The sequence below is a fragment of the Crinia signifera genome, chromosome 12, assembly GCF_055691185.1.
Source record: "Crinia signifera chromosome 12, ASM5569118v1, whole genome shotgun sequence".
Classification (NCBI taxonomy): Eukaryota; Metazoa; Chordata; class Amphibia; order Anura; family Myobatrachidae; genus Crinia; species Crinia signifera.
The window spans coordinates 8,368,135-8,391,944 of NC_139228.1; the positions used below are offsets into that span (position 1 = coordinate 8,368,135).

Here is a 23,810-nt window from a genome sequence, read left to right on the forward strand (position 1 = left end):
CGTTACAGTGTCTTATATAGCGCAGCAGATTCCGTTACAGTGTCTTATATAGTGCAGCAGATGCCGTTACAGTGTCTTATATAGCGCAGCAGATGCCGTTACAGTGTCTTATATAGCGCAGCAGATTCCGTTACAGTGTCTTATATAGAGCAGCAGATTATGGTACAGTTTCTTATATAGCGCAGCAGATTCCGTTACAGTGTCTTATATAGCGCAGCAGATTCCGTTACAGTGTCTTATATAGTGCAGCAGATTCCGTTACAGTGTCTTATATAGAGCAGCAGATTATGGTACAGTTTCTTATATAGCGCAGCAGATTCCATTACAGTGTCTTATATAGCGCAGCAGATTCCGTTGCAGCGTCTTATATAGGGCAGCAGATTCCGTTACAGCGTCTTATATAGCGCAGCAGATTCCGTTACAGTGTCTTATATAGAGCAGCAGATTCCGTTACAGTGTCTTATATAGTGCAGCAGATTCCGTTAGTGTCTTATATAGAGCAGCAGATTCCCTTTCCATAAAGGACAGTGATAAAACAAACTGGGTAACAACAGACAGACTTGGAGGTAGGAGGGCCCTGCTGCAAGCTTACAGCATATGTACAGGCAGATGTCTAAATCTGTCTAGTGGTGGCGCCGGCCCTGGCTGTGGCTAGCAACGGAGCCCTACCTATTTTCTCAGTCCTGGGCCCCACAATTTCTGATGGCAGACCCGCCCACTGGGGCCCACCAACAAGCCTGGTACCCGGTGACGAGTAAATGTATGAAATAGTCCAAACAAGGAAAATAAATCATAAAAACTTCTGCGGACTGCATGTTGACTTTCTGGTGTTGACATATGGAACGTCTGTCTATACGCTGCGTCACCCGGATTCCTTTATGCGAAAACAGTGATATATAGGAAGCAACATGAGACAATAAAGGAAAACACGCACAAGTCCGTCACTACAAAGATAAGAGGAAGTCTGGTGATTCTTCTACTACACAATATAATGCCGCTTGGTAGTCTGCCGGCCTCACATTGCAGGCTGCACAGACATCAGGATGGCCGCACGCTCTCACATCTCAGCTGCTCCCATATGGAAGGAGAACTGGAGGATGAGTCTTGTAGCTGCCATCTTCATTCTGCTTCAAGGCGGTAAGTTGTGGAAATGTCGCTGTATAATCCTCAGCAATTTACATTAATGAGGAATATGGCATTGTACGTGTGTAACAGGAGAAAGCCAAATGATAACGGGTCTATTTACTTAGCCCTGGAGCCAATCAGACCCTAAAGGTGCCCATACACTAGTAAGATTTATCTGCAGATCTGGCTGGTTGGAACAAAAACATGGTTATGGATGAGTGACAGTTTGGCAGTTTTCCAGCATTTCCAAGCAAATGGTCAACTGTTATTTGCTCTCATCCATAACCATGTTTTTGTTCCGACCAGCCAGATCTGAAGATAAATCTACGTGTGTATGGCCACCTTAACTGACATTTCTCAATGAACCAGTTGTTCTGTATCCTCTATTAGGTATTTTGTGTGGGACCACTGTCGCGGACACCAGGCCGGAATACGGCCCAGTCGGGGGAATGGTCACTCTGCAGGTGAAAATGGATGCGATTAAAGACATCACATGGACCTTCGATGAAAACCACATCGCAACAACAGAAGCGGGAAGGGCCATACATACTAGAGGAGACCTTTACATGGGGAAGCTCGCTGCCACTGACGACGGTTCCTTAATTATAATGAAACTGACGGAGGATGACCAAGGAACCTACACCGCAAGCGTAAGACGAGACACGCCGGAAGGAGAGCTGTATACATTACTTTATCATCTCCAAGTGTACAGTAAGTCACCCTTATAGCACCTGCATACTCAGGGGTGTATCTAAGTGTCTGAACCCACTGCCATATATGAACTAAGGAAGACATATGTGCCAAAAAAGGACTGGCCACACATTAGTACCCCCATTCAAATTACACAGTATATTCAGATTCGTTTATTGTTATCGCCCTATGACACCAGTGGTGTAGCTAGGTGCCACGGCGCCCGGAGCAAGGGCATGTTTCACGCCCCCCCCCCCCCCCAATTTGTAGTAGGCGAGGCTCCTGCGCAGTGAAAAGTGGGTGCGGCCCAACATTATACCACACACCGTAATGCCCATTGCACTTTTTAGCGAACTTTGTAATTCCAATTACACATAAAGCCACACGATGCCCATTACATACTATATAACACACCGTAATGCCCATCACATACTATATAGCACACCGTAATGCCCTTCGCATACTTTATAACACACCGTGATGCCCATTACATACTATATAACACACCGTAATGCCCATTACATACTATATAACACACCGCAATGCCCATGACATACTATATAACACACCACAATGCCCATCACATACTATACAACACACCGTAATGCCCATTACATAATATATAACACACCGTGATGCCCATTACATACTATATAACACACCGCAATGCCCATGACATACTATATAACACACCACAATGCCCATCACATACTATACAACACACCGTAATGCCCATTACATAATATATAACACACCGTAATGCCCATTACATACTATATAACACCGCAATGCCCATGACATACTATATAACACACCGTAATGCTCATTACATACTATATAACACACCGTAATGCCCATTACATACTATATAACACACCGTAATGCCCATTACATACTATATAACACACCGTAATGCCCATGACATACTATATAACACACCGTAATGCCCATTACATACTATATAACACACCGTAATGCCCATCACATACTATATAACACACCGTGATGCCCTTCGCATACTATATAACACACCGTAATGCCCATTACATACTATATAACACACCGTAATGCCCATTACATACTATATAACACACCGTAATGCCCATAACATACTATATAAGACACCGTAATGCCCATCACATACTATATAACACACCGTAATGCCCATCACATACTATATAGCACACCGTAATGCCCATTACATGCTATATAACACACCGTGATGCCCTTCGCATACTATATAACACACCGTAATGCCCATTACATACTATATAACACACCGTAATGCCCATTACATACTATATAACACACCGTAATGCCCATTACATACTATATAAGACACCGTAATGCCCATCACATACTATATAACACACCGTAATGCCCATCACATACTATATAGCACACCGTAATGCCCTTCGCATACTATATAACACACCGTGATGCCCATTACATACTATATAACACACCGTAATGCCCATTACATACTATATAACACACCGTAATGCCCAGTACATACTATATAACACACCGTAATGCCCAGTACATACTATATAACACACCGTAATGCACATTACATACTATATAACACACCGTAATGCCCATTACATACTATATAACACACCGTAATGCCCATTACATACTATATAACACACCGTAATGCCCAGTACATACTATATAACACACCGTAATGCCCTTCGCATACTATATAACACACCGTGATGCCCATTACATACTATATAAGACACCGTAATGCCCATCACATACTATATAAGACACCGTAATGCCCATCACATACTATATAACACACCGTAATGCCCATCACATACTATATAACACACCGTAATGCCCATCACATACTATATAACACACCGTAATGCCCATTACATACTATATAACACACCGTAATGCCCATTACATACTATATAACACACCGTAATGCCCTTCGCATACTATATAACACACCGTGATGCCCATTACATACTATATCACACACCGTAATGCCCATTACATACTATATAACACACCGTAATGCCCATTACATACTATATAACACACCGTAATGCCCATTACATAATTGACACATAAGTGCCACTTAACTACATGCTCGATGCCATGGGGGACTGAAATTGCTTGTTGCCAAGGGGGACAGAACTGTGCAATAGGTCAGGATATCGACGTTGGCATCCTGACTATGGCCAGGAGACTGGCAGCAGATTACCAATATCAATGAAGAGGTCAGGGTCGGAATCCTGACTTCTGGGTTGGCGAATGTAATTATGCCGGCATGGGTTAGGGTTAGGGCGGAGAAGGGTAGGGAGTTAAGTTTAGATACTGGGGGGAGGGATTCAGGATTAGGCAGTGGTGACAGGGGTTAGGCACTTAGAAGGGGAGGGGTAGTGTTATGCTGTACAGTAGGGGGTTTAGGCAGCATGGTACAGAGGGTACAAAGTGGCACTCCAGTGCATTTATGTGTCTTGATAAAGTAGTACCATCTCAAGCAAGTACAGTATGTATCCAATAGGTAAAAAGCAGCACTCCAGAAAACTTATAGAGAAAGTACCTCCTGTTGTCCACGCTGCAGTTCTCAGCTTCTGTGCTGGGGTTAGGAGGGCAGCTGAGCTTGTGCAGGGGATGGCGGCAGGGACCGGGCAAGCACGGCAGGAGGCAGGCGCCGGGCGCCAACGCACACTGCCGGTTAGTACTATTTGCGTAGGGGGGGGCGGGCCGGCGGCGCCATTCAACCAATCGGCGCCCGGAGCATGAGCTCCGGTGGCTCCGCCCTCCCTACACCTCTGCATGACACGACAACAAAATTAAGTTTTAACATCTGTCCGTAATCCAATATACATCAACAAACACTTAACCACAATACATGAAAAAAAAAAAAAAACTATACAGTACATAAAAAAAAAAAGTTACAGTAAACACTGACCAGTATTTAACGCTAAAACAGCTGAAGGAAAGAAACTATTCCTCAATCCGCTAGTCCTGTTTTTAAAACATCTAAAACGCTTGGCAGATGGCAAAAGTGTAAATAAACCCTGCGCTGGGTGCGTCAGATCCCTTACAATATTATGTGCACGGCGCATACAGCGCTTCCGCTGGATAGCTTCCACTGATGGGAGTGGATTCCCTACAATCCACTCGGCCGTTTAACTAATCTCTGCAGCATTTTACGCTCCTGGATTGTACAATTCCCATACCAAACTGTAACACCGTTGGTAAGGATACTCTCTATCGTACAGCGGTAGAAATTCATCAATATACTTGTTGACAAATTATGTAATTTTAGCACCCTTAGAAAAAAAAAAAGGGCGTTGATGGGCCTTCTTCACTAAACCCAAGAAAGGTCCTCTGAAATATAGGTACCTAAAACTCGGGACCCTTTCTACCTCCATCCCATTTATCTGAATAGGAGGAACCGGCTTGACTTTCTGCTTCGTAAAATCAACAATAATCTCCTTTGTTTTACTAGTATTAAGCAACAGATTATTGTCACCACACCAAACAGCAAGGGATCGTATCTCCTCCCTATAAGCCGTTTCATCCTTATTGCTAATGAGACCTATTAGTGTCGTGTCATCTGCAAACTTCATAATAGTATTGGATGAATGAACTGGTTTGCAATCCCAGTAGTGCCCCTTACTTGCATTATACCACACAGTAGTGCCCCTTACTTGCATTACACCACGGTAGTGCCCCTTACTTGCATTACACCACACAGTAGTGCCCCTTACTTGGATTACACCGCACAGTAGTACCCCTTACTTGCATTACACCACAGAGTAGTGCCCCTTACTTGGATTACACCACACAGTAGTGCCCCTTACTTGCATTACACCACACAGTAGTGCCCCTTACTTGCATTACACCACACAGTAGTACCCCTTACTTGCATTACACCACACAGTAGTGCCCCTTACTTGGATTACACCACACAGTAGTACCCCTTACTTGCATTACACCACACAGTAGTGCCCCTTACTTGCATTACACCACACAGTAGTGCCCCTTAATTGGATTACACCACACAGTAGTGCCCCTTACTTGCATTACACGACACAGTAGTGCCCCTTACTTGCATTACACCATACACCTTTTACACATTATGTCACACAGTATTGCCTCTTACACACTATTGGGGACATTTACTAAACCTTCTAAAAATGAAAAGAGGTGGTGGTGTTCATTTTCTAGGATGCAATAGAGAAATGATAGAATCCTATTGGTTGGTATGGGCATGTGCTCGGCAGGGTGGCGCTTACCTGCATGCTTGGCAGTGTATGTACGCAGCCTAGCGAGCAGGTCTGAATTACCCCATAGTTTTATGGGTGCACAGCATGCATCTGATCAGGATGTTAGATGTAAAGGTCACAGGGGGCTGCCTATACCATACCACGGTGGTTCGGATATCTGGGGATAATACAACAATTGTACCTGTCTGTTGGTCGCTTCCTGCAGAGAACCTATCGCAGGATGATATCTGCATCACTTATGATGTCATCAGTACAGAACCTTGCCGAGTGACCATCATCTGTACCGGGAACGGAACCGACGTGAATATCACCTGGAGAAGCTCAACCGGAGGAGACATGAATGTGGCCAGCAATGTCCTGCACCTGTCTGACCCGGATCCACACGTTATCTACACCTGTACAGCGCACAACCCCTTCAGCGCTTCCTCCAAGCCTGTTATAATCGGCGACCACTGTAACGGTAATCACTACAGCAGCGCCAACATATCTGACGGGCACTGGCTGCTCCTCGTCCTCCTCGTCCTTACCCAAATGTAACCTTAGGTTAACTCCCCTCAGGAAGAACAAATCAAGGAAGAGGATGGTCTGACATTGTTATTCCCGTCGTGGTCATACTCATCCTCAGTGTAGTCGTCACCCTAGGGCGTCTGGAATTGTCCTATTGGGGTAACCTGGACACGGTGGACAAGCCCATAATAATGGCCATCATTATGCTAATAACCTCAGAAATGCAATATATTAAAAGTTCTATCATTTATATTTAGTGTGCACCTGCAAACTCCTCCTCCTGCTTGCTGCACTACAGGTCTCCCAGGGTGTGCAGTTTAGGGCCCCTCCCCCTATGTACTATATATTGTGTATTCATACACACTGGAAGGAACTAGAGACGCCTTCCTCCTTAACTTGCACCCCACCCACCTGTCCCAGATTGATTTTAATCAGGTTGGAGTCCCAACATTCAAGACTGCACACCACAGCTTGGCACTATGAGGGTAAGTCCTACTATACATATATGCTGAGTGTTAGTCTGTGGGACTGTGTTTGGGGCGCAGGGCTCTTTGGGCTGCTGTTGCTGGGCTGCTCCATGGCATCATATCGTACACTTTCCATCACCCCTTTAGTTTGTTTAGTATATATGTAGCACCCTCCACATTTATTATTTATTTATTTATTACCGATTACTTAGGCAAGTCTTATCACATATAATTTCCCTTATCCCTTTATTATCACTTTAATTTCACACCAATGTGATGCCGTGGGGTGGTTCTGCTGGGCTCGCCTGGGGGGTCCCGTGCCCTGGACTTGGCTCAGAGTAGTGTTAGGGACTTGTCCTATTGAGGTAACCTGAACGCGGTGAACAAGCCGATAATAATGGCCATGCTAAGAACCTCAGAAATGCAATATAGCAAATATATTAAAAGGTCTAGCATTTATATTTAGTGTGCACCTGCAAACTCCTCCTCCTGCTTGCTGCACTACAGGTCTCAGCAGGAAGCACCTCATATGTCCAGGGTGTGCACCTGCAAACTCCTCCTCCTGCTTGCTGCACTACAGGTCTCAGCAGGTAGCACCGCATATGTCCAGGGTGTGCACCTGCAAACTCCTCCTCCTGCTTGCTGCACTACAGGTCTCAGCAGGTAGCACCTCATATGTCCAGGGTGTGCACCTGCAAACTCCTCCTCCTGCTGCTTGATGATCTCAAACATTACCTATGATGTCGGGATCTGCAGATTGCTGGATCGGGTGAACTACAAAAAAAATATTAAAATCAGTATTAAAATAAAAGTATTAAAATCAGTGAACATAATAAAACCTTTGTGACAGCAACATTTAGCATCGTGTGTTAGTGTTATACAGGAGGAAGGAATCACATACTCAGTAGGGTCATCATTACTACACAGGAAAATGTCTAATTACGTGCAGAACCCGGCGCTTGTCTCTGCCATTTTTTTTATTCCTTTGCTTTTGGGGTGAGCCATGTCTCTGTTACTGCTAAAGGAGGCACTGCTGACATAATAAATATAAAGCAGCAAATACATACAGTATACAGTACTCAGTACTCAGTACTCAGTGGTGTAACTAGAAATTTTGCTCCCCCAAGACAAATAAAATGTCTGTCCTACCTGCACCACTCTGCCCCCTATCCCCTGCATCTCCCCATCCCTCTGTCCTTTCCTTTACCCTCTATTCCCCTTACACCTCTCCATCCTCCTGTCCCCCTGCACCTCTGTCTTCCCCCCCCCCCTCCATCTCCATGTCTCCTCTTCACCACTCCATCCCCCCTGTCTCCTTGTCCCCTCTTCACCTGTCTATCCCCTTGTCCTCCCTGCACCCCTGTATTAACGCAAATAAAAAAAAAAATATATATATAAAACATTATAAAAACACTTTATGTAAATTGCTGCCATTATTTACCTAACTTGTTTAGGCAGACAGCAGGACGGGGCTGGTGGCAGGTAGCTGAGAGGCAGTGGGGTGGGCAGAGGTAAAGTGCTGCACTAGTCCCCCTGCCTGTCTCATCCATATATATGCTGTATAGAGCGGCAGCCGCTGGAGAGAGAGCACTGTGTGGTGGGGGCTGCTCCCCCGGTGGACGCTGTCACAGCCGCCGGCGCAGTGAAGTTGCAGCCTGTGCCGGGAGTATCTGGCACAGGCACGCAGGCTGCAACTTCACTGTGCCGGCGGCTGTGACAGTGTTCACCGGGGGAGCAGCCCCCACCACACAGTGTTTGCTCTACAGCGGCTGCTGCTCTATACAGCAAGCCATGCACAGGGGGAGCGGCGGCCACAACAGTGTAATGACAGCGGGGCGGGCTGTGCGGAAGCCGGGGGATTGCCAGTAAGAAAGGGAGAGGAGCTTTCTGGCTGGCTGTGTGAGGATACTCATTGACCCGCCCCATGGGCAGGTCATGGGGTGGGTCATTGAGCATCCTCACACAGACAGACAGTCAGAGACGAAGAAGAAGTTTAAGTATTAGGTGCTGCAGCTCTCAGAGAACTGCTGCCTACGGCTCCGTGACCCTGCACCCTGGGGGCGCCGGCGCCCCCCCCCCTCCCGCCGGGGCTGCGGAGCCGTAGCTACGTGTTAAAGTCGAGTTTCACACACGCCATTTTAGGATAGTATGGCCGCAATTTTGGTTCGCAGAGTTGCGCAAATAAAGTATAAATACCCGTAACAAAGTGGATCATAAGCGCAGCCATACGAATACACATAAATTCATAATACCATACTTACACAAAATAAAATATAGTTAATTAAAGGATTAGAGCACTACACATAGTTTAATCAGCAATACACACTATGTCTGTATAATGTTTAGTATCGTTATGTTCCGTTTCTTATGCGCAGCACTCCGGTCGTTGCGAAAACTTCGCAACTCATATGGTCCGATAATTACGGACAAAATCCATATTTCAAGGACTATGTCTGCTAAACTGTGTGAGACAAAGGAATCCAGTTATAACCGGTTCTTGTTGCTGTTTACCCCCGACGACGATGCCAACACACAAAGGACACCAAAGTACACTCCCCCTGCACCAATCCAAACCAGGTGTAACACTTTGCCCCAATCACTGAGGATTGGACATTCGAACACTGGACCAATAGGAATGGCCTTTGACCTCCCCCTTTTGACCCTATAAAGATAGCGAACCCTGGGCTGGCTCGGTCACTTCGGCACTGCATCTACCCCCCCACCATTGACCGGGCTAAAGTTCTATTTGAACATAGCGAGCTCCAACCGGACTGCGCTGCGCATATCTGATGAGACGGTAAACGGTTGCATTCCTTGTGCTTTTTTATATTGTTTATTGGCTGATTGTATTCTGTAATTGTTTTCTTTCCCCTAGTAGTATTTGACTTGTATTAGTATTGTTAAGGAAATTGTATCACGTGTTATCCTGTATTTCTTCTTTCTGTAACCCCCTTTGTCCGCTAGGGACTAAATACACTATTTTGGAGAATCTATCTCCTCACTTGTTATATCGTGGTCTCGTCTATTATTCGCAGCTAGCGATAACGTATATTACGGACATTGTCCTTAAAAGGTATTCGCAGATTAGAGACTAAGTACTGCGAAGGGATTTCCCATTACTGTTATTGATTCAGCGTGTACAATACACGGAAAAGGTACGCTACGCTGCGCTACGTTTTGTTCGCACGTAGCTAGGAATAAAGGGTATGCAAGTTACGGAATAAGTACGTAAACTGCGCATTTCACTTATTGTTCTTTGGTTATATAAATATCAGCTTTAACATACGCCACTGACAGTGCTTACGTTTCCTTAGCCGCACCAGTCTGCGCAGGTACTCAATGCCCTGATCTTGTTCAGCACTGGAATCACTTACTGTACAAACACAAACAGGGATTTATAAATGCTTCTTTATCAATACTATACATTGATTTTACCGATCAGACAATTGATGCTATTTTCTGTGTTCCCAATATCCACACAAGAGCTGCTGCACCCATTACAGACAGGCATCTTCATGTATTGTTGGAACATTAAAGGCACAGTAATCTTTGTGAGCTCTTTTCTAGTTACAGAAGTCACAGTAACACCCCTCTTATACAGTATCATGTGGGATCCATGAACCTGTCTGGCCTGTGCATGTTCCTGCGATACTTCCGGGAGCGCAGGTGCCGGGCAGGGTGTTCTCTTATATAGTTGTCTACATGTGGCATATGTTGGTGGTGTGATTGTAGGTGTGTGGTATAGCAGACAGGGGGGCACAGGGTGATTGGGAGGGGACAGGGAGGCACAGGGTGGTTGGGATGGAACAGTGAGGCAGGACGGTAGGGAGGGGACAGGGAGGCACGGGGCAGTTGAGAGGGGACAGGGAAGCACAGGGCGGTTCGGAGGGGACAGTGAGGCAGGACGGTAGGGAGGGGACAGGGAAGCACAGGGCAGTTGGGAGGGGACAGAGAGGCACAAGGCAGTTGGGAGGGGACAGGGAGGCACAGGGTGGTTGGGATGGAACAGTGAGGCAGGACGGTAGGGAGGGGACAGGGAGGCACGGGGCAGTTGAGAGGGGACAGGGAAGCACAGGGCGGTTCGGAGGGGACAGTGAGGCAGGACGGTAGGGAGGGGACAGGGAAGCACAGGGCAGTTGGGAGGGGACAGAGAGGCACAAGGCAGTTGGGAGGGGACAGGGATGCACAGGGCGGTTCGGAGGAGACAGTGAGGCAGGACGGTAGGGAGGGGACAGAGAGGCACAGGGCGGTTCGAAGGAGACAGTGAGGCAGGACGGTAGGGAGGGGACAGGGAAGCACAGGGCAGTTGGGAGGGGACAGAGAGGCACAAGGCAGTTGGGAGGGGACAGGGAGGCACAGGGCGGTTCGGAGGAGACAGTGAGGCAGGACGGTAGGGAGGGGACAGAGAGGCACAGGGCGGTTCGAAGGAGACAGTGAGGCAGGACGGTAGGGAGGGGACAGGGAAGCACAGGGCAGTTGGGAGGGGACAGGGAGGCACAAGGCAGTAGGGAGGGGACAGGGAGGCACAGGGCGGTTCGGAGGAGACAGTGAGGCAGGACGGTAGGGAGGGGACAGAGAGGCACAGGGCGGTTCGGAGGGGACAGTGAGGCAGGATGGTAGTGAGGGGACAGGGAGGCTGCTCCCCAGCAGTAACATATGCGATAATTATGGCAAAGGACAGCTCTTGCGTTAAGAGCTGTCCTTTGCGATAGAGTCCCATGGGGACCCGGCAGCTCTCCCCTCCCTCCATTACCCGGCGCTGCTGCTGCGCCGGGCTCTCCTCCTCCCTGCACCCGGAAGAGGATCAGTGCTGGGAGAAAGAGGTCACAGGTCTGGGCAGCACAGCTCTGTGCTGCCCGGACACAGGTGAGAGGGAGGGACATTTTTTAGGTAAGCCCGACTGGAGGGGCTAGCGGAGTCCTCTTTAGCCCCACTGTGAAGCTATCGGCAGGCCTGGGCGTAATGGGAATCATTCTCAGGAGGGGGCGCGCAGCCAGGTAGGCGGGGTCAGCAGCGTTTGTTATCTTTCATTTGGTTTTTATATAGCACTGGCAAATCCAGGGCAGTGGCGGCTCGGTACCTGGCAGGCATATCTTTCTTTGCTAGGCTCAAAGGGCGGCCGGATTTCACTAAGAATTTCCTAGTCGCTAAGGGCTGGGCCCGGAGGGTGCCAGCCCCTCCGGACTGTCGTCCTCTCTTCTTCAGGATTTACTGGAAGGAGTGGGGCATTGCGCTAGCTCTGCATTCGAGATGCTGCTGTTTAGGCTAGCTTTTTCCATGGCTTACCACGGAGCCTTTAGGATATCCGAGCTAGTTGCCCCTTCGAAGGCTAGGGATGCGACCCTGCTTCTGTCTGACATACGTTTAGAAGGTGGGGCTTTATGGTTTAGGATTAGGAGGTCCAAGACCGACCAGTCAGCCAGGGGCAGGTGGTCATCCATGGCCCCTGTCGTCCCCGATTCAGTGTGCCCAGTATCATTAGGTACATTGTATATGCTAGTGAGGCCTCACTCAGGGCGATCCTGGCTTCTACACTATGATGGCTCGCCATTGACGTTGTACCAGTTCCGATGGATGCTGGGGCGCTGTCTGTCTCGATTGGGACTGTCACCAAGGGACTTCGGCACACATTCTTTTCGCATAGGTGCCGCTACTGCGGCGGCTGCAGCTGGCTGGTTGGTGGCGGACATTAAATCCCTAGGGAGATGGCGCTCAGCGAGCTACAAGAAATATATCAGGCCCCATCTGCGGTCATGAGCGTTGCTGTGTTTGCCTGTTTTGACTGTCGTGATTGATGGATGGTCATTTGTTTCCCCTTCCCTATGTCCACCCTACTCGGGGCTTAACTACGCTCTGCTCTTGGGCCAGCGTCCGGAGTTTTCCCGCTTTTTTGCCTGATCTGACGGACTGAATCTGGTGCTCCTCAATTTGGCTATAGTCTAATTAAGAGTCCCTCAGCAGGTCTAGTCGTTTTTCTCCGGCCGAGTACACCTTTCAACCCCTTTCCTGTCCAGTACCCCACCCTTCCCCTTGTTTGTCTCTTTCCCATTGTGTCCTGGTATGGCTTCAATCGTGATTGGAGCATGTCTTAGGCACTATTTTGATTGTGCCGTGAGTTCGTCATACCAAATTTGTTTTTTCTTTTTTGGCAGATCCTCCTAAATAAATAAAGGTGCTCCCAATTAAACAGTCCATTCTAACCCCTATTTCATTTCTCTTGCATCTCTCCCCTTTTAGGTCGGGGAATCGATAGGCTCCAGGTGTGGGTAGTCCGTCACTCATTCGTTTATTGGGCGGCTAGACTAGCTAGCGCAGGTAAGGGTCCCCCCTCTGCCTGCATCCGATTGATTAGGTGGTTAGGAGTACGGGGCATGTCCTGGGGGCCCTTAAGGATTTCCTTTTGATCTGCGCACGCAAGTACGGATTACCATCAGTACTAGTGCTTCATTTAGGAGGTAATGATCTTGGGAAGGTGCCTCAGTTGGATCTGCGTAGCTGGATCTTGGACGATCTTGCCGCCATTAGCGCGGCCTGGCCCGACTGCACTATTGTGTGGTCCTTTATTGTTCCCCGGCTTAGTTGGAGGGGGGTTAATAATCCCAGGGCAATTGATGAGTCCAGGAAGAAGCTTAATGCGGCAATAGCTCGGTGGGTGCTGGCTTCCGGAGGGGCAGTGGTCTCTCATGATAGGATCAGGTTTGGACATAAACACCTCTTCCGGCCTGATGGGGTTCATCTGGTTGATGAGGGCCTCTTTATGTTCTTGGAGGATCTGTTGATAGGCATTGAGTCAGTGGTTTAGATGGTGGCGGTGCGGGGTATTCCGTTAGAACCCCGCTTTGGCGGGAAAGAACGGCAGTTGTTTAATAAATTAGTTAGATATTAGATGTTGAGTTTGCGTACATGGCTTGTTTTCGGTGCACTCACCTCTCATTGACTTAGGCCTGTTGCTGTTACACCCGTGTCGGGGTCAGCGACCTCACCCGGAGGGGTGGGTAGTCTAGACGACAAGGTTGAGTTGGATACCGCTTGTTATGAGTTAGGCCAGTTACGTTTGTAGTTGGGGTGGAGTTTAGTTAATAGCCGTTCTTTCTTGGCCACCATTAATTAATCAATTAATAAAACAATAAAAATTAGTTAAAAATTTACAAAAATAAATCAGTTAACAATTTCTGCCAAACCTAAGTCTCCGAGTCATTATTTCAGGTTTATATAAGGAAAATGTTTAAGTGTTAAAGGTGGTACATGTTGAAAAAGGACGGGTAAGATGATGGGATGTTTAAGCCACTGCTCCGGGCAGGAAGGGCTGCTGGGAGCTGTAGTTTAGTTTCATATAAGCAATCTGTCTGGGAGTGTGTGCATTTAGCTGGGTGGGGGTGGAGTTTCATGTGTGACCCCACCCAGCATTATAGACACACTCCCAGAATGATTGACACATGTAGCCAAATATATGAGATGCCACAGATTTTTTGCATATATTAAAGCTATGGTACTTGTGTAATATCTGGGGGCCTGATATAGTTAATTGCATGCCTTTACTTAAGGCATGCAATGCGATGCGACCAACGCGATTTTGCGGTAAAATCGCGTCGATCGCATCGCATGCGACCAAATCGCATGCGATGCACGCGATTTCCCATAGGAATCAATGTTAAATGGTCCCAAATGGTCCCTGAGATCCGATTTCACATTAGGGGCAATGTTAAATGCCCCCCAGGCCCCCCCCCCCCCATTAGGTGGATTAGGCCAAATGCCCCCTCATTGTTAATGCCACCCCACCATCAATACCAAACCGAAGCGTGGCGAGCGCAGCGGTACGCGTCCTCCGACCTTTTCATACCCCCACTATCCACGTCAGCATGGAGTTGACTTTATATAGTGTGGCGAGCGCAGCGAGCCCCGCGGATTACTTAACATGTATTTCGTGTGCGCTCGCCACGTTTTGGGCTCGTATTACTCATCTGCTCGCCACGCTCCGGGCTCGGTGGCTCGCTGCGCTCGCCACACTATATAAAATCAACTCCATGCCAACGTATATATCTTCTCAGGATTTTTTTCTAAGGGAACAATGTGAGGAGTAATGTATATAAGGTAAAGTGGTACTACTGTGTGATGTAACGTGAATAAGGGACACCATCGCATGATATAATGTGAATAAAGTTGCACTACTGTGTGGCATAATTTGAATTGGGGGTACTATTATGTGGCCATGCCCCTTCCCAGCAAGAACACACCCCTTTTGGGTAGGAGCACCAAAATGATGACTGCTATGATGAGGGTTGATGGTGCTGGGAAAGGGGAGCAGGGTCAGTGGCCACACTGGCGCCACTAGTGATGGTGCTAGGGTGCACCAGCCAAAATCTTGCCTAGGGCATCATTTAGGCTAGGGCCGGCTCTGCCAGCACTGGCAGCCTCTCCCTCAGTGTTTAACTATGGTGTGGCAGCCCCAGCTGTGGCTTGGTGGAGCCAGTGGTCTCCTGGGGCACTGAAAAATACCTGCTGTCCTGTACGAATACACAGTTTGCTATCACTCAGTAGTAGTGGGTGGCAGTTACTTTGCATAGAAATGGGTCGTTCGCGAACGAAGCAGGTCTTTTGAACGGATCCCATAAAAGACTGAGGGAGCGGGTGATCCGTCGTTCCTTTACTTTCAGTTTCGTTTTTCACTACAAATGATTGTAAAACAAATTATGCTTCGCTATTCTCAAATTACCCCTTCTTCCAAAGTGAACCGTTGATTCGCCTAAAAGATACAGATCTTCTCACTGACTGATCTGCTGGATCCCAGGTCTCGCTAGTGACCCGTTTTGCCCATCTCTAGCTGTGCACTGTAGCTGCGTACCATAGGTGACAGCCCGTCCTTCCTCCCCAGTCTCCTTGCCTCCTCTGCTTCTGGGGGCAGCCAGTGTCATTACCCGCACACACTTCCGCTAGTATCCCCGGTCAGTCCTTGGAAGTGTCACGATGCGGGTATCACAACAAACTTATTTACCGTTCAGATGCCTGAGAAGTCTGGCGCTGCGCTTCAGACATGTTTCCACTTGCGCCATGTCTGCGCTGCCTGCACTGTACAGCATCTGCCACTGCCCGCGGCCATGGACTCAGCACTTGCGCTTCACTCCCTGCCTGTCACTCTTAAGGTTCAGCTTCAGTCTCCTGCGGCTTCCATGCCGCCGCCATTACAGTAGCTCAGACCATGTGCCAAACAAACAAGGCTTCCCGCCTTTCCTAGACATGGGAGCAGCCATGTCTTTCCTGTCACATGTTCCAGTCTCAGCCAATCCTGGCCATCCATCAGTCTGGCTCAGTGCCCCACCTCTCCACTTCCACTGCGTCCTATAAATAGGCTGGGTGAACTCAGAGCTGGGCCAGTGCTACTGATCTCATCCTGAGGTTATTACCTGTTGGTGTGTTCTGTCTCCAAGCTGTGTTGCAGGTTCCAGTCCCTGAGGATTGTACTTCTTCAAGTTCATGTCCTCTCCTGCAAGCAGCTGCCTGGCTTCCACATCGGTGCTCTGTCATTGTTCATCTCCAACATCGGTGCTCTGTCATCGCTCCTCTGCAACATCGGTGCTCTGTCATCGCTCCTCTGCAACATCGGTGCTCTGTCATCCCTCCTCTCCAACATCGGTGCTCTGTCATCGCTCCTCTCCAACATCGGTGCTCTGTCATCGCTCCTCTCCAACATCGGTGCTCTGTCATCGCTCCTCTGCAACATCGGTGCTCTGTCATCGCTCCTCTGCAACATCGGTGCTCTGTCATCGCTCCTCTGCAACATCGGTGCTCTAACATCATTCATCATCGCTCCTCTGCAAACATTGGTACTCTGACATTGTTCATTGAACCTCTGCAAACATCGGTGCTCTGACATCGTTCATCATCGTCATCGATTCCTCCACACCATCGGTGCTCCGTCATTGTTTCCTTCTCACCATCGGTGCTCCATCGTTTCCTTCTCACCATCGATGCTCCGTCATCGAAACACCAACTTCATCGTTTGGGCTCTTCATCCTACCACGTCACCATCGCTGTCATCCCATCACAGCTTATCACACAGGTACCTTCTACATCGATATCTTACAGCGATTGCTGCCAGCATCGATATTGTATCAGTGACTCTCTGTGTTCCTGTGACTGTTCAAGAAGTGCCCATTACCTTTAATATTTCCATCCCGTGACCATCCTCCTTGGTATCCAGCTTCTCACAGTGGTCAGTATCCTTTACATCTGCATTGCATGATATATAGTTGACTTCATCTGTGTTACACAGCTCCTTATATATGTTCTGGACTCCATCAGTGTGTCCGCACTGCACCGGTTTCTTGCCATCCATGCTATATATTATTGGACTTTATCAGTGCATACACACTGCCGCTAAATGCCAATCCTGCTGATGTTATTTATGCTTCTTCATTACTGCCTGTGATCCTCTGCGATACCATTCCTCAGCTTGTCTATTGTTTATCTGTTGTAGTCAATAAAGACTTTTTCTTTTATCTCATGGTCACGTCTGCTACTGTCTGAGGGTCCCTGGCATGCACCATACCCTCATCAAGGCTCCCAAGTTCCAGTATCAGTCAGCCCCTACGCCTGTGGTTACTTCTAGCCAAGATCTAACCACAGACATGACCGGAAGCTGAGGCTGGTGGCGGAAGGTTACTGTATGTAAGAAGATGGGATGTCCTTCCTGTTATGCTGCATGGGTGCACATCACTCCTGTGGAGCTGCAGCACTACACATGACAGCGCACAGTGGCCCAGGTAACCAGTCTGCACCATCGTCATAATTTACTAAAGAAGGGGGGGCGTCACAATTTTTTTGGGCAGGGGGGAGCTAAATTTATAGTTACGCCACTGCTCTCCCCCTCCCTAGCACTGGCAGCCTTCTCCCCCTCCCCAGCACTGGCAGCCTTCTCCTTAGTACAGGCAGCCTCTCCCTCTCCCCGGCACTGGCAGCCTCTCCCCAGTGATAACAGTGGTACCGCCAGCCAAAATGCACCTATTGTAGTAGGGGGGGGGGGGGACAGTGATAAGTGGTACCACTGGCCACAATGCACTTACTGTAGGATGAAGAGGTGACAGGGATAACAGTGGTACCGTGAGCCACAATGCACCTACAGGAGGAGGGAACAGTGGTACCACCAGTCACAATGTAAGTATGTTTTATTTATATAGTGCACTTTCTCCAACAGGACTCAAGGCGCTTTACAGACATTAAAAATAACAATGCACATACTGCAATACAAAGGGTTATCAGTACAAGGAACAGGCAACAATGGCAGTACAGATGTACATCACACATACAGATATGCACAAGACGCATTCTAATAAGGGACACGAACATGGGGAACATATTTACCGATCTGTGCAGTACCCAGGCAGCCATTCAGCGGCGCCACATGGTGATTGCACAGCCAGATAGGTAGCCAGTAACAGTACAGATATATATATATATACATATATACACACACACACACATACATCTGGTACACTTACCTCCCCCTTTAGAAGGATGAAGACCAGCACTTTTTTAGATGAAGAAAAAAGTGGTTTTTATTCCATGTGCATGAAGAAGCAACAATGGGACAGCCATTGTTGCTTCTTCATGCACATGGAATAAAAACCACTTTTTTCTCCATCTAAAAATCGTCTGAGTGCTGGTCTTCATCCTTCTACGGGGGATGGGGTAAGTGTACTGCATTTCTCTACTATAGACATGGCACCAGCATATATCTATCTTGTGGAGTGCCGTCCTGCTACCAGCAATTCTATATATCCATATTAGGGAAGTAGAGGAACAGAGCATTTGAGCATTTTCTCCCTGAAGGAGTGGGTCAGATGCGGCATAATTGCACATTCTAGTAGGACACTTCTGAGGTCCTTTTTATACCAAGTGGAAGTCGATCCATGTGTAAAACCACTATACATTACACTAACAGCATATTGAAAGTCACCCCTGATGAAGTCAGTGTGACGAAACGCGTTGGGTGTTTCAATGTACCGTGTGAAAATGACTCAAACTGCAAACAAAAAGTTTTAATCTTTTTTATTATGTATTAAATTACTGAAAATTGTGATAAGTGTTATTACAGTTTTTGTACATTGGTGGTGGAGAGTTAAGATATTTGCGCACTCTGTCCTTTGCTTCTATCCATATATATATATATATATATATATATATATATTTAAATATATTACACACTAGATGTACTCCAGTGAGGGACACTGACATGGGGAACACATAATTACTGAGCTGTGCAGCACCCAGGCAGCGGCGCCACATGGTGATTGCACCAGCCAGTACCGTACATATAGAATACTTTAGAACAGTACAGGGTACACAGAACTAGACATAAAATTAAAGCACAATTCTTAGTACACAATACAGCGGAGATATAAGGAAGTGAATGAGAATAGATGCAGGTATAGATTGTAGGTGAGTAAGAGAGCTGTAGTTGAAATACAAGAAGAGTGCTGTGAGAACAGCACTCTACTGTAGGAGGAGGAGGTGACAGTGATAACAGCAGTACCAGTGGCCACAATGCACCTAATGTAGGAGGAGGTGACAGTGATAACAGCGGTACCACCGGCCACAATGCACCTACTGTAGGAGGAGGAGGTGACAGTGATAACAGCGGTACCACCGGCCACAATGCACCTACTGTAGGAGGAGGTGACAGTGATAACAGCAGTACCAGTGGCCACAATGCACCTACTGTAGGAGGAGGAGGAGGTGACAGTGATGACAGCAGTACCACCGGCCACAATGCACCTACTGTAGGAGGAGGAGGTGACCGTGAAAACAGCGGTACCACCGGCCACAATGCACCTACTGTAGGAGGAGGAGGTGACAGTGATGACAGCGGTACCACCGGCCACATTGCACCTACTGTAAGAGTAGGTGGTGACAGTGATGACAGCGGTACCACCGGCCACAATGCACCTACTGTAGGAGGAGGAGGTGACAGTGATAACAGCAGTACCAGTGGCCACAATACACCTACTGTAAGAGTAGGTGGTGACAGTGATGACAGCGGTACCACCGGCCACAATGCACCTACTGGAGGAGGTGACAGTGATGACAGCGGTACCACCGGCCACAATGCACCTACTGTAAGAGGAGGTGGTGACAGTGATGACAGCGGTACCACCGGCCACAATGCACCTACTGTAAGAGGAGGTGGTGACAGTGATGACAGCGGTACCACCGGCCACAATGCACCTACTGTAGGAGGAGGAGGTGACAGTGATAACAGCGGTACCACCGGCCACAATGCACCTACTGTAGGAGGAGGAGGTGACAGTGATAACAGCAGTACCACCGGCCACAATGCACCTACTGTAGGAGGAGGAGGTGACCGTGATAACAGCGGTACCACCGGCCACAATGCACCTACTGTAGGAGGAGGTGGTGACAGCGATAACAGCGGTACCAGTGGCCACAATACACCTACTGTAGGAGGAGGAGGTGACAGTGATGACAGCGGTACCACCGGCCACAATGCACCTACTGTAAGAGGAGGTGGTGACAGTGATGACAGCGGTACCACCGGCCACAATGCACCTACTGTAGGAGGAGGAGGTGACAGTGATAACAGCGGTACCACCGGCCACAATGCACCTACTGTAGGAGGAGGAGGTGACAGTGATGACAGCAGTACCACCGGCCACAATGCACCTACTGTAGGAGGAGGAGGTGACCGTGATAACAGCGGTACCACCGGCCACAATGCACCTACTGTAGGAGGAGGAGGTGACAGTGATGACAGCGGTACCACCGGCCACATTGCACCTACTGTAAGAGTAGGTGGTGACAGTGATGACAGCGGTACCACCGGCCACAATGCACCTACTGGAGGAGGAGGTGACAGTGATGACAGCGGTACCACCGGCCACAATGCACCTACTGTAGGAGGAGGTGGTGACAGTGATAACAGCGGTACCACCGGCCACAATGCACCTACTGTAGGAGGAGGAGGAGGTGACAGTGATAACAGCAGTACCACCGGCCACAATGCACCTACTGTAGGAGGAGGAGGAGGTGACAGCGGTACACCGGCCACAATGCCCCTACTGTAGGAGGAGGAGGTGACAGTGATGACAGCTGTACCACCGGCCACAATGCACCTACTGTAGGAGGAGGAGGAGTCCCATCAGCCATGATGTGCCTACTTTAGAAGGCATACCCAGGAAAGTGGTCAGGAGCATAGAGGAGAGTACACTTGAGGCACCAGAAGATGTGGCTGGAGATTAATAAAATGATAATTTTCTCTTGTTGTTTGTTATTCCTATGCTTCTTCCCTGATGGTGTAACATATAAGATGGCCAACGCAAAGTAATGACATCAGACCATGACAACATGCTTTCCAACCGTCCCACATGGTAGCACAGTCCTGATTCTGGAGGACTGTGTCTCGATTAGGATATTTGGCCCTATTGGTGGGGCAATGGTAGGTGCTGCACTGCTCCCTCCCATTTTCCCACGGGCACACCCCATCCCACTATCGATACCTCAGAAGTTTCAAGGTATGCATGCTAAGGTGAGTGTACACTTGGCTTCATGCAGACAAGCGCTTCATGTACTGTGTTTACATCTGCACTTGCAGTTGTCCTAAGTCTTGCCACTTACACCTACCCCATGCAATGTACAAGACATTCCTCTGAAACAGACATCCCTAATGGCATATACCCACAATTCAGAACAGGACTGAACCTACAACACTCCCATGTTAAGGGACTGTTCTTTTGTGTATGCCCACTGCACCGACAGAGAGAACCAGTACATATGTTTATTTGGGCTACAGAACAGGCACAGTTTGATAAAATCCATGCCTGCTTCCAACAGAGGGTCAGACTTACAGTGTGTAGTCTACTTTTGTATTATCAGCATATTGCCTCCCATAAACTGTAGTTGCTTATATGCTTTCTATCATGTGCAAACAATATTACAATTCAACGGAGGCAATTAAATATATATTCTGCATGCAGGGTAAATATTTGCGGCATCCAGGGCCGGTGCGCCCCGCCACTCACCCGCTCAGCAAGGGGGGGGGGGGGGCTGTATGCGGGATGTGGCGGCCTTAGAATTTCTATTCCATGCGAGATCTTGCCAAGAAACTGAACATTTACTACAACAGCGTGTACTACTCCCTGTAGAGAACAGCACAAACAGGCTCCAATCAAAGTACAAAGAAAAATTGGAGCCTCAGGGGCACAACTGAGCAAGAAGACAAGTACATGTGAGTCACTAGTTTGAGAAATAGACACCACACAGGTCCTCAACTGGCAGCTTGATTAAATGGTCATCGCAAAACTCCAGCGTCTTTAGACCTATGAAGATATTCCTTTAAAACACAGGTGTTTGTTAATGTGGTTATTGATTATACTATGTATAAAAAAAACAGTGCTTCGCTTTAAAAAAAAAATAAGGACATTTCTAACCTGTTAAACGGTAGTGGACATTTCCAGAATGTAATGAAGGTTTGGATTCGAGTCAGACACAGTGGCGATGTCAGGTGCTAGGGAAAAGGTTTTCCATCTGACCATGCAGCAGTGTCGCACAGCATAACCATCCTGATTGTGTTCATACAGGGTTGCAGAGCTAATTTAGATGCAGTACAGCCTATTGTAAGGGCTGCGCTGGACAGGGACTAGAAAGTAACAGAATCACAGCTGGCTAAAGATTCACAAAGATGTTGTGTCTCATATGGAGATGCCAATCCCGCATATTTATTTACATGTGCGGTGCGGTGCGGGTGGGAGGGTGGGTGGTGAAGCCGGGCGGGTGATGCAGTCAGTCAGGATGGGAAGGTGGGCAGCACACCCAGGACGGGGCTGTGCAGCCTGCGCAGCGTGACCTCTGACCTTGTCACACTGCCCAGAGCTGCACTGCCGGGAATGGGAGAAGCGTCTGAGCACCCGCTGTCTCTGTCAGCATAGCACAGTGTAGAGTGTGCACCCAGCTTTAGCCTCTATATACCTTACCGAGATAGGTAGGAGGACAAGCTCACAGGGACTCTGTCAGCTTAGCACATACTTGCGGGAGAAAATGCTCTGTTCCTGGACTTCCCTGGTAATGTATGATTGCCAGCACCTGTGGGGAGCTAGGTAAAGGTGTCACCACAGGTGATGGCAATCATACATTACCAGGGAAGCCCAGGAACAGAGCATTTTCTCCCGCATGGAGAGGGTCAGGTAGGCAAGTATGGCTTAGCATCTCAAGCTGCAGCAGTTGCTGGGAAAAAAAAAAAAACAGGTTAACCTGGCGCGGTTGTGGTTTAAAAGTAATTATTTCTTCTTTTTCTTTTACAATGCGCAAAAGACGTATTACATTACATTACACTGCCAAAACAAACTCATCTGAGTATACAAAGTGTTTAAAAGGATTATTCTCCGTTTACCTGGTGCATAGTATACCGTAGAGACAAATTACATTCCGCTGGCTACAAAGAATTGAACTATTTTACAACCTGCAGTACCTGTTACTTACCACAAGATGGAACTAGAACATTACGGCATTGAAAGGCATTCATTCATAGGATGAACAGTGTACATTGGCGCCTTTTGGCAGTACGCTGCCTCTCCTATAATACATACAGACATTTGCAATTGAGTAATGACAGACAGAATCTGCTTGGTTGCTATGGGCAACATCACCTCTTTAGAAAATGTACCCCTTATAGTCTACATAGGCATAAGAATCATTCTGGTGCACAATGCACAAGACCGGATTTCATTAGTAGGGCAAGATTTTTGCAATGAGATAC

At 48.0% G+C, this 23,810-nt stretch overlaps 1 protein-coding gene across 1 annotated transcript; it reads left to right on the plus strand.

Annotated features, from left to right (window-relative positions):
• Positions 1 to 1,034: 1,034 nt before the first annotated feature.
• On the plus strand, positions 1,035 to 8,619 carry LOC146049451 (SLAM family member 9-like). Its single transcript, XM_083165983.1, has 3 exons — positions 1,035 to 1,137; positions 1,516 to 1,836; positions 6,277 to 8,619. The coding sequence occupies exons 1-3, from the start codon at positions 1,044 to 1,046 to the stop codon at positions 6,606 to 6,608; spliced, it is 747 nt and encodes a 248-aa protein (XP_083022109.1). The 5' UTR covers positions 1,035 to 1,043; the 3' UTR covers positions 6,609 to 8,619.
• Positions 8,620 to 23,810: the final 15,191 nt, after the last annotated feature.

Coding starts and splice junctions, on each gene's coding strand:
- LOC146049451 (XM_083165983.1), top strand. CDS start 1,044: ATGGCCGCACGCTCTCACATCTCAGCTGCTCCCATATGGAAGGAGAAC. Junction 1,138..1,515: donor CTTCATTCTGCTTCAAGGCG/GTAAGTTGTGGA, acceptor ATCCTCTATTAG/GTATTTTGTGTGGGACCACT. Junction 1,837..6,276: donor TTATCATCTCCAAGTGTACA/GTAAGTCACCCT, acceptor CGCTTCCTGCAG/AGAACCTATCGCAGGATGAT.